This window comes from Mytilus edulis, chromosome 14, assembly GCF_963676685.1.
Source record: "Mytilus edulis chromosome 14, xbMytEdul2.2, whole genome shotgun sequence".
Lineage (NCBI taxonomy): Eukaryota > Metazoa > Mollusca > Bivalvia > Mytilida > Mytilidae > Mytilus > Mytilus edulis.
This window is the reverse complement of record NC_092357.1, coordinates 1,140,321-1,152,263: the sequence shown is the minus strand read 5'-3', so window position 1 is coordinate 1,152,263 and position 11,943 is coordinate 1,140,321. Positions and strand designations below refer to the sequence as shown.

Below are 11,943 nucleotides of genomic sequence, written 5' to 3'. Positions count from 1 at the left end.
CTATTAACATTTTTTGTCTACCTGAAGACATATGTAATTTTTTTTGGACAATTTTTTTTTTTTTGTAATCTTCAAATCTGTATTTTATCCGTCCTATAATCTGTGTTGATTCAAGCGTCACATACAAGTTGACAGATCGAGTAACATCAAAACCACATTATAAACTTTTAATCGTTTTGAAAAGCTTTTAAAATCTGAATAAAAATTTTAATTTAGGTGGCAATGCAAGAAAAAAAAAATCAGTCTTTAATAAGCTTTATCAATCAAAGAATAATGTATACATTTTACAGGCAAGTTTAGAGTAAAACATTTGAATGTCCGATATGTGCTTCAATGCCTCTTCTTTAATTTACTTGTCAAATTTCTTAATAATATGTTTTCTTCCTCTGTAATATTTCTTTTCACCAAAGGCAACCCAGAATGCCGTCGATGACCTTTGAGTTTATTCGCTGATGCATGTTGAGTCATGGGATACCCGTTAGTCACTGGTTGTGTAAAAGAAACATGTTGCTGTGATTTGTCGCTATTCGAACGAAGCAATGTTACAATCGTGTCGTTTTCTGTGATGCATTTTGACTTTGTGACCCCATTGTCAGTCTTCTTGGTTGTTATACCATTATTGGAATGGTCATATTCAGAACCACTACGGCTGTGTCTATAGGACCAACGTTTACGATAAAATGTACAGCACTGAAGATGCTCGATAATACGATTGATGATAGGAACTTGCCTGAAAATTATCAAACGATCAGATATAAATTGCATTTAAAAAAAAAACAAAACAAAAAAAACACCCACACGAATCATCAAAAGACATTACTTTACATGTACAAAAAGTTGTTAACTATAATCATTATGATTTTGTGCTAAATATGCAGTGGCAAATTAAACATGCATTCCGTGTCGATCAGTCTGTTGCTATTTTGCTTGTTATAACCATGGATTTGACATTTTGTTCTGCACTTTTAAATGAAAACAACACATGAGTAACGTTTTCACGAGACCACCAGTTTTACTGAAAAACTGAACTTTGAATAATTATGGTGGTTCAAATAAGCTAATAAAGAATTGTAATGTGTGAAGCTTTATCAAAGGTTAATTGTAAACATTTTGTGTACGATAGTAATTGAATGCCATATCAATTTTCTTTTTTGGCAAATATCCTGAATTTCTCTATTAGATTAAACTTGGTTCACTGACGTATACAATAAATACTGCAATTGATTAAGAATGATAATATAATAATTCAATATCCTTAACATATTAAGCTTTCGTGTAAAATGATTTTCTGAGATAAAGATGGAATCTAAAGTCAGTTTTGTTATACAAGTTGGCTAGCTATAAAACCATGTTTAACCCACCATTATATACAAAAAGAAATGTCTGTTCCAAGTCAGAAAAATGGCAATTGTTTCCCGTAGGTTTGTTGTGTATGAGCTTTTAATAGTGCTTATTGCTAAGGGAATTCCCGTTTGAAATATTCCTTTGAGTTCTGTTATTTCATATTTGTTTATATATATATTACCTTAAGTGACCGCATATTCTTGTACTAAATACTCCATAAATTATAGGATTGATAGCACTGTTCAGAGGTGCGAACATTTGGAAGAAGACTATTGTCATTTTCTTTTCAATGGTATCGTTGTTAATAACCTGATACACTTGCAGTAGGGAGATAATAAAATATGGACACCAACATATGATGAACACTGAAACATAAATTAACATCATTATAGCAATGGCAAATCTGGTGTGATTTCTTTTCCTTGGATTCCTATGGTCACGTACATAGCTGATAATGGTGTTGACTTCAGATACAATGATTTTGATACAAAACATCAATATTGATTAATATAAATGTATTTGAAATAAAGCCACACATCGAAATTGATTGGTTTTCGAATAGTGTGGTTTGTTGCATGCTTTCTGTCGAATTAACTTAAATACCTAACTTTCATCAGGTCGGTACTGGATGTAATTTAATTGGATGCCAGTCCTAACATTGAATCATAAATAATCATGGTTATTTTTTCCTGAATGCACTTCTTTTCAGCTTAGGTATGATTATGTGCTTCAGAAATGGACACACTTTTACATTTTTGTTTTGTTAATTTCAAGTTAAAAAATGATCAAGGTGTAAATGATACTCTCTTAAAAAACATTATAAAAACGATAGTTATTAACGTGTTGTATGCTTTGCGTTGTTTGTTTTTTATTTTGACTTTCCACATATTTAACCATAAACATGCAAGAAGAAGGTAAGTTTTGACATACTACTCAGACGGATAATTCCTCACTACTTTCTTAATTCAATTGGATAACATTTACTGACACAGTATGTAATTATATCTATGATGGAGATGTAGTTTGCTTGCTAATACATATTTGATCAAAAGACAAATCACGTTCATCTTACAACAATACGAAAAAGTTGAATTATAAATGAGCATTGACCACAAGGGAGTTGAAATGAAGAAAACAAATGAGTTTGTCTGGTGGGTTTCTTTTATTTAAGTAATGTCGCCTTCAATTGTGTCTCATTGTCAATCACACCACATCGTCTAATTCTTAAAGGATAAAAGAGTCTTAAATTACAATGCGAACAAGTTTTACATTTTGGTAGTTGAACTACTTTATTTCCAAACAAAATTACAGAGAATAAATCTTTACGGTGAATAAAGGCAACAGTAGTATACCGCTGTTCAATAGTTATACATCGATTTGTTTATTCTAAATGATTTTCAGAATTAAAACAGAGACAACAGTCATTTTAACGGTCCTTGTCTAATACAATCACAATGTAATCTAATGGTCCATACCTGTTACAATCATGAATGTCATTTTAATGGTCCTAATCTTTGCCTGATGAATCACACTTCCTGCTACACCACATCCAGAAGGATTATAATCTGCAGAACAAATCACAGACTAATTACATATGTACATACGGGTGAGGTACTTACGTGTACAGCACGTTAATTATATTATCATATAATTAAAATGATAAAAATTAACCTGGGATAGTTTAACGGCTTTACAATCAGTTTACATTTTAATATGCATAGCATAGATAAACAATGACCATATGTCCACTTCATGTTGAAAGATATAAATGAATATAAATAAGGACATACAATGACTCCACAAATTGTATATTTTGATATAGAGTACACGTAGGAGCAGGATCAATATACTTATATATGAGAAACAGTTAAATGTGTCCTCATTGTTATAATGTATTCATACTTTTTTTGTATTATACAGAATTATTAGAGTTAACAACAATCACAAGTTATTCGCCTTTGATATGATACTTTAAAGTAAAATTGCACATATACCGAACTCGGAGGAAAATTCAAAACGAAAAGTCCCTAATCAAATGGCAAATCGTAAAAGTCCAAATACATCAAACGAATGGATGACAACTGTATATATTCTAATGAGTTTGATGCGAATGTCATACTTATGAGAGGTTTAGCTAGCTATAAAACCAGGTTAAATCCAAATCTACATCAGAAAATGCCTTTACCAAGTCAGGAATATGGCAGTTGTTATGATGTTTGATGTGTTTGAACATTTAAATTTGCCTTTTAATTCGTAAATTTCCTTTAAGAATTTCCTCGAAGTTCAGTGTTTTAGTGATTTTACTTGCTACACAGATTTATATTAACAACATTGCGTTTGAACTTTTTTTTTATGTCAGTGGCGAATTCAGAACATTTGACAAGAGGGTGGGAGAGATCTGACTGAACTAAGGGGACCCGCTCCAGTCATGCTGCAGTGATTCCCTATATATATTCAACCAAATTTCCCCCCCAAAAGAACTGAACTATTTTGGCAAATAATTCCGCTCAAGCTGGTGCTAGAACCATATCAAAATTGCAGTTTTGTTAGAGTTTTGTTGATCCTTGTTTAACGTGTCTAAATAACAAGCAAACGTTAACAGAATTTAGCGATCGTGATCCACTAGCGTTAAGCTTTGTTTTTGCTTTACCGAAACAAATGACATTTATGATAGGGTGTCAAATGTCTGGAATTAAACAGTCTAGTACACATATTATGTTGGCGCATGCACAGCACTGATTGTTTACAAATAGGAAATATAAGTAAATCATTCAGAATAACCAAATAAAATGTTCTACAACTAGAATTGAGAATATCATACCAAACAGAGAATTTAAATTCGAACCTTGTCCATCTCGTAAACTACACATTGCATCTGACCCCTCTTCAATGGCTTTACTCTTCTTCCATATAATAACTGCTATTAGTGTATAACATACTGCTATAATGATACCAGGAATCAGAAAGCAAGCGAAGAATATCAACGTAAAGTACAGCTGAAATTTAAACATATATCATACAATGCATGCTATTCAATAAACTCATCATAGATACCAGGACTAAATTTTGTATTACGCCAGACGCGCGTTTCGTCTACAAAAGACTCATCAGTGACGCTCGAATCCAAAAAAGTTAAAAAGTCCAACTAATGTACGAAGTTGAAGAGCATTGAAGACCAAAATTCCTAAAAGTTTTGCCAAATACAGCTAAGGTAATCTATGTCTGAGGAAGAAAAGCCCTAGTATTTTAAAAATTCAAAATTTTGTGAACAATATTTAAATTTCTGTATTTTTCCGTACATTTACTATGTCACAATGCTAACGATGTAACCTCACAACACTGATAATTGATGATTCTTTTAGGTCGAGGTTAATCGGTGAAACTTATTAGTAAAAACAACTTGAGATCAGTCTATAAAGAATGTTTTACATGAAAGGCAAAGCATTGATTTGTATATTGGTAACGTATATTTGGTTATATACAGTACTTGCAACCTTAGGCGTTACTGTTTGACGTGAACTTGACTGATCGGTGAATGATCGGTGACGGATGTTTGACTGATCGATGAGTGATCGGTGATCGGTGACCCATATGATCCGTCAGATAAGTCAAATAACCTATGTGAGAGTTACCCTGACAACTGTCACCGATCGATCAGTAAATTAAATTTATGCACGGATCGGACGGATACGTATATATTTAAAATTCTTATGCAAACCGAACTCCACAGTGTTTACAATCGACGAAGGCGGACCTCTACGAAGACACCTTAATTTACACGTTATAATTTGTAATAAAATTAGTTGCAATAAAAAAGTAAAAATAGTTTAACAGAATGAGATGCTTAGAGCGTTAAATTGTTTGTGCTGATTAATATTTTCGTATTAAATATTATAAACATCAGAGACATATAATACATAATTGTATTATATGACTCAGTTAACATGAACTTATTTCTACGAAAATGGTTATTGTTGACCGCCATTGGATTTTTGAACTTTTAATAGTTTCGAATAGGTTGTTTTTCATGAAATTAAAAGAATGTCAAAGAAATGATATTAAAAGTTTGTTCCCATTGTTTAGAATTACCAAAATTAATCTTCTTTTTATCAAATATTGTACTATTTTATTTGCAATCAGTTATTTTTACCATCTTGAGACAAGTCTTCTAATCAGAATTGAGACATAATGAGAATTAAAATACTTAAACTTTTATTTTTGTGGAATAAGAATGCAGTTATTGATTTATTGTGATGCATATTATAAACTGTCATATGATTTCAGTACTTTTTGTACATAATGATTGGCTGTTCTTCATAAAATAATCTTACTTTAAGGAAAAAGATATTAAATTTTTGTACGCGTTCCCTAAAATGCAAATATTTCTTCATTTTACTGAAAAGTATTGACCGCCATTGGATTTTTGTACTTTTTATAGTTTAGAATAGTTAAAAATTATATTCGCATTGTTAAAAAATAACCAAAATTATTCTTCTTTTTATTAAAAATGATACTATTTCATTTAAAATCAGTTATTTTTACCATCTAGAGACAAGTCTTCTAATCAGAATTGAGATATAGTGAGAATTAAAATACTTAAACTTTTATTTTTGTGGAACAAGAATGCAGTTATTGATTTATTTTGATGCATATTATTAACCGTCATATGATTACAGTACTTTTTGTACATCATGATTGGCTGTTCTTCATAGAATAATCTAACTTTCAGGAAAAAGATATAAATTTTTTGTACGTGTTGCCTAAAATGCAAATATTTCTTCATTTTACTGAAAATTATTGACCGCCATTTGATTTTTGCACTTTTTATATTTAAAAATAGTTTTTTTTTCATAAATTAAAAGAAAATCAGAAAAATCATACTAAAATTTTGTTCGCATTGTTTAAATAATCAAAATTATTATTCTTTATATCCAAAATTATACTATTTTATTTGAAATCAGTTATTTTTACCATCTTGAGACAAGTCTTCTAATCAGAATTCAGATATAATGAGAATTAAAATACTTAAATGTAGGTATTGATTTATTATGATGCATATTATTAACTGTCATATGATTTCAGTACTTTTTGTACATAATGATTGGCTGTTCTTCATAAAATAATTTTACTTTAAGGAAAAAGATATTAAATTTTTGTACGCGTTGTCTAAAATGCAAATATTTCTTCATTTTACTGAATATTATTGACCGCCATTGGATTTTTGTACTTTTTATAGGTAAGAATAATTTTTTTTCATAAAATTAAAAGAATGGCAGAGAAATCATACTGAAATTTTATTTGCATTGTAAAAAATAACCAAAATTATCCTTCTTTTCATTAAAAATGATACATTTTTATTTGAAATCAGTTATTTTTACCATCTAGAAACAAGTCTTCTAATCAGAATAGAGATATAGTGAGAATTAAAATACTTAAACTTTTATTTTTGTGGAATAAGAATGCAGTTATTGATTTATTGTGATGCATATTATTAACTGTCATATGATTTCAGTACTTTTTGTACATCATGATTGGCTGTTCTTCATAGAATAATCTTACTTTCAGGAAAAAGATATAAAATTTTTGTACGCGTTGCCTAAAATACAAATATTTCTTCATTTTACCGAAAACTATTGACTGTCATTGGATTTTTGTACTTTTTATATTTAAGAATAGTTTTTTTTCATAAATTAAAAAAATATCAGAAAAATCATACTAAAATTTTGTTCGCATTGTTTAAAATAATCAAAATTATTCTTCTTTTTATCAATTAATAATTCTATTTTATTTGAAATCAGTTATTTTTACCATCTTGAGACAAGTCTTCTAATTAGAATTGAGATATAATGAGAATTAAAATACTTAAACTTTTATTTTTGTGGAAAAAGAATGCAGTTATTGATTTATAGAGAGAACATAAAGAGAACAATATTGTGTCTTCTGATAGAATGTAAATATAACTTCTAAAGATTAACGGTCTCCATCATGATTGAATTGCTGTGACAACAATTTCTTCATAATTAGCAAGGAAATTGAAATTAGTTAGTTTTCTTAGTTGAATTTTTTCATATTTGTCATGTCGGGGTCTTTGATATATTGACTATATTTTAATCGCATGATGTGGTTACAGGTTACATATTGGATAATGGTTGTTTGTATAATACATTCAAATCATTTTTTAAATTTTGTCTCTTACTTTACGAAACGCAATTTCCATATCTATTTCTGAATTACACGAGATGGAATTTAATTTGAAAAATAAACAAGATTTCAATTAATCAGACTTAACAACCACACTCAAATCAGAACACCATATGGTAAGTATGATAAATTAATATTTGTTTGTTTTATTGTGATTAATAACATAACAATGTTGACTGCTGTTTCCAATTTTTGACACTACTACCTATTATGTCTGTTTTGTTCACGCATCGTTGTCATAATAATGGAAACCTATGCAATTACCATGCAAGTGGTAAGTTTCGCTAGCTATAAAATCTGGTTTAATCCACCATGTTCTATATAAGAAAATGCCTTTACAAGTAAAGAGTATGATTAGGAACTCTTCGTTCTGAATTGTCTACGGTGTTTGATATTTTTGTGATTATAATCTGAAAAGACTTCTGTGTTAAAAGTAATGTCCAAGATCTATTATCAAGAAACAATGGAATTTTTCAAATTAACTTAAAAAATTTCCGTCTGAGACAAATACAAAATTTCAATCCTGGTGTCTATGAAGATTTTATTTGAATCATTACTTGTTTCACTAATGTTTTACGATAATTGTCAATACAATAGAAAACATTCGAAAAGAAAAACACAAATGTAGAACAAAATACCTTCCACATCCAGTCCTGTTGAAAGTGTATAGTACACATGGTCTGATTCCACGCTTCCTGGTGTTGTCGTACATCATACAGAACCAGAGACGGGACTGAAAACATGGCTGCCATCATCCATGATAAACATACCAACAATTTGGCCCGAAACGCTATTAAAAAAAGTTTATGTAAGATAACATATAGTGGACTGGTATTATTGAAAACTGTTGGTTAGTCTTAAGTTTTCTTTGTTGTGTTTTGTCTACTGTTCTTTGTCTATTAGTCCTTTTCGTTTTCAGTCATTGAGTGGTCAGTTAATTATCGACTAAGGAGTTTTAAATGCCTCTCTTATATCATTTACCAAACTTTTATGTAGAAGATTCACAACTTGTTAAAAAGCTTGGTATTTTAGAACAGATGTTGAATCAAATAGTTCTCAAATTTGTTTTGCGTCCTTTAATAAACTTGACTTGAGTAAGATGTTAACAAATATTCGGAAGAAAATCTGAACTTGTCATCTGAAATAAAGCCCGATCAACTGCACAAATTTGTGATAATATAACGATTACATATGTATGTTAATACTAGATTAACACATTCTACTTTTGCATTAGATATCAATGTTTAAAATGTTTCTTTTATAACAAATGATTATCTGTCTCACTGATCTGAACTATGTGTTGATAAAGCAATTTTACGCTTGGTACGTATCTGACCGACTGACCTTTGCGTGAAAATTTCATTGGACGTGCTATCGCATCAAATCGGTCCATACTCAAGGATACAAGCATATATGTAGAGGCAAATATAACTAGTTCCTGTAAGAAAAATTCATTTGTAAACACAAATCAATATTTTATTTTTAATTATTTTTCTCGGCATTTCAAACCTTCCGTTTGATGCTCTTCATTGAAAAGAAATTATATTGTCAATAATTCAAGGACACGAAATCCCTACACTGAACATCCATGTGAGCCTTTCATTTTTACAATTTATTAATGAACACACCGTATTGACTTTTCCTTGTTTTTTTGTTATTTTTCTTTCACAAAAGACGAACAAAAGACAATGAAATGCTTTATTTTTATAATAAAAAATCAAATTTGAAAGTGAAATAATGTTTGAGTCGCCTAAACAAATGGTATAATATGACTTTACAAATATGATTGATTGAACATATGCAATTAATTTTTTTTAAATGCCTTCTAAAATAATATCTTTGATGAATTTCCTTCATTTTGTAAATAATACAATATTGAATTGCTTCTTAGGTAGATTAGTGGTATCTACTAGATTCCAGGCAGTATAATTTAATTTCAATATGACTTCTGTTCCTATATTGTTTTTGTCACTACATTTGACAATTGTATTCACTATTAGAAAACATTTCAATGAAGTAAAAACAAATCTAACTGTCACAATTTGTTAACGTATTACATCTAGAAATTTACTTTACTGATGTTTTAATCAAAATTGTCAGTTCGTTGCGTAGCAATTACACCGTATCACTTCGGAAACTACATTACAAGATTCGACTAATGAAGTATAAATTTACAGTCATGTTGACTTTGACAAAAGAAGATTACAAAATCATTCGCATTGCAAACTATAATTGATATAAAATCCATCAAAATGAAACTCATCCGGTTGAAATTACTAGATTTGATTTGTAGAAATAATACCTTCATATAATGTAGTAATTTACAGAATGTTGCACCAGCTATCCACTCGTAATTTGACGCCACGAGTCCAATCTCTGCTGTCACGTAAAAAAGTCCAACACTTAAATCTACAATACGAATGTTATTAACATTAGGAGTTTTATTAATAGGATAAAAGGTTTCATATAATCATTTATTTTCTTTGACTATATATCCGAATCTGACACACATTAGTTGAATGTCCCATTAATTAATTATTAAAGACTCAAATTTGTGTGTAACTGTTCATAAAAAAAATAACATAGTATGAATAAAACATTTAAAGGGTCCATTGTTTTGTATTATGATGTCCATTTTATTTCAACCCCTGTTCTAAGATACCTTGATCAACATCATTACCTTGAGTTATTATAAGTACAAAGATGTAAAAGTGAAACAGTAAAACAAAGGCCGTGTTCACAATGAGACTTAGGCAAGTCTGAAACAAGTTAAATTGAAATCTTTGAACATTTATTATAAATAAAAACTTTGATCATTCGTAAAACACTCGCTATTAGTTAACTTTTTTATGAAGAATTCAATACACATGTTAAACATGTTAAACATGTTAAACAATTCATTTGTTTTTATTTCAAAGATGTAAACAATACAACTTGTATACTCAAAACATGTGCATAATTTAACATTTAATCGTGGTTTTCATTGATATACATGAATGGATCACTGTAGCCGCATCGAATTCGCTTCCCTTGAAGTTTATGCGATTCTCTCTGTTTGATTATTTGTACTTTAATTAGTCTTTCTTTATTCATGGATACAATCTTATCATTAATAATAAAATACAATTATGTTGCTATTAATTGGTCGTTTCATGATCTAAAAGGCTATTGGTAATTTCATTATGCGTACCCCAAAATTAAAATAACGTCACGTCGTTGGTTAAATTTTACACTTTTGAAAATATTACCCATGATGCATTAGATTCTGAAACGGCGAATTGCCTAACCTGCTATTGCTAGGTGCATAATAAAGAAATTCATCCTGGTCTTTCGTCCTTGTCCTGATATAGCAATGGCGGATAGAACACATAAGTTTCCAATGATAATAAGAAGAAATAATACGAAGTGGACTGCCAAAAGAGGACCCTATAAAATAAATAATTAAAATGAACATCTATATCATAAGTTTCCAATGATAAGAAGAGAAATAAAAAAAGTAGAGTGCCAACAAAGAGGACCCTACAAAATAAATAAATAATATGCACAACTATATCATCAATGAAAAAAAACAATAACTATTTTTAGTTGCATTTCATGTTTTATTTTATATGTTGTATCAGTTTCTATTTCTTTTTCATTTTAATTGGTTCAAGTATTTTCCCTTTTTATGTGGAATTTAAAGAGATGTACCTGATTGACGACTTATTTGGTTGACTTTCAGATTATTAAAACAATTACAAAAACACATGTAACCTCTATTCTAATGTATTATATAAATCAAATACAATCTTTGTCATTAATATAGAATAGGATGTAACATATACTGAAATCAGCACGGCATTTCTTAAGACACATAGAGTGTATTTCTATCTATTAATTAGTTTAGTCATTATGCGAATTCAATAAAAGCATCGTCAATAAAAATATAAATTTTGATATGATACAGTCTGTCATAGAAATAGAACACACGCCTTCCAATTGAGCGTAGTATCATTATGTGTTGTTGTCAAAATTACAAATAGTACAATACAAACAAGAACTCCAATGAAAATACAAAACGGAAAAATCCCTATTAATTGGTAAAATCAAAAGCTCAGATACATCCAACGATTAGATATCAATTGTTATATTCCTGACTTGGTACAGGTAAAAAAAGGAGATAACATAAATATACATAAATAATGAAAGTTAATATATACAAAGATAATACAACATCATTGTAATTTTGATGATTAACAATGGGTGTTATAACTTTGACGTTTGTTTTTTATCACACCATTATTATCTTGAAGAACTAATATAGTGGTCCTTAATGTATCAATACACGTCTTAAAATGTAATACTGAAAAGTAAAATCACAAAAATACTGAACTTAGAGGAAAATCAATTCGGAAAGTC

The 11,943-nt window shown here is 29.4% G+C and overlaps 1 protein-coding gene across 1 annotated transcript; it reads right to left on the bottom strand.

Annotated features, from left to right (window-relative positions):
- Window positions 1-250: 250 nt before the first annotated feature.
- On the bottom strand, window positions 251-10,971 carry LOC139503237 (neuropeptide S receptor-like; the record flags this gene model as incomplete). The annotated part of the gene is given in 8 exon segments (XM_071292995.1): window positions 251-730; window positions 1,526-1,709; window positions 2,820-2,909; window positions 4,190-4,340; window positions 8,184-8,335; window positions 8,890-8,983; window positions 9,848-9,954; window positions 10,833-10,971. Coding segments are annotated over 8 exon segments (1,317 nt in total), but the record flags the coding sequence as incomplete, so codon positions are not given.
- Window positions 10,972-11,943: the final 972 nt, after the last annotated feature.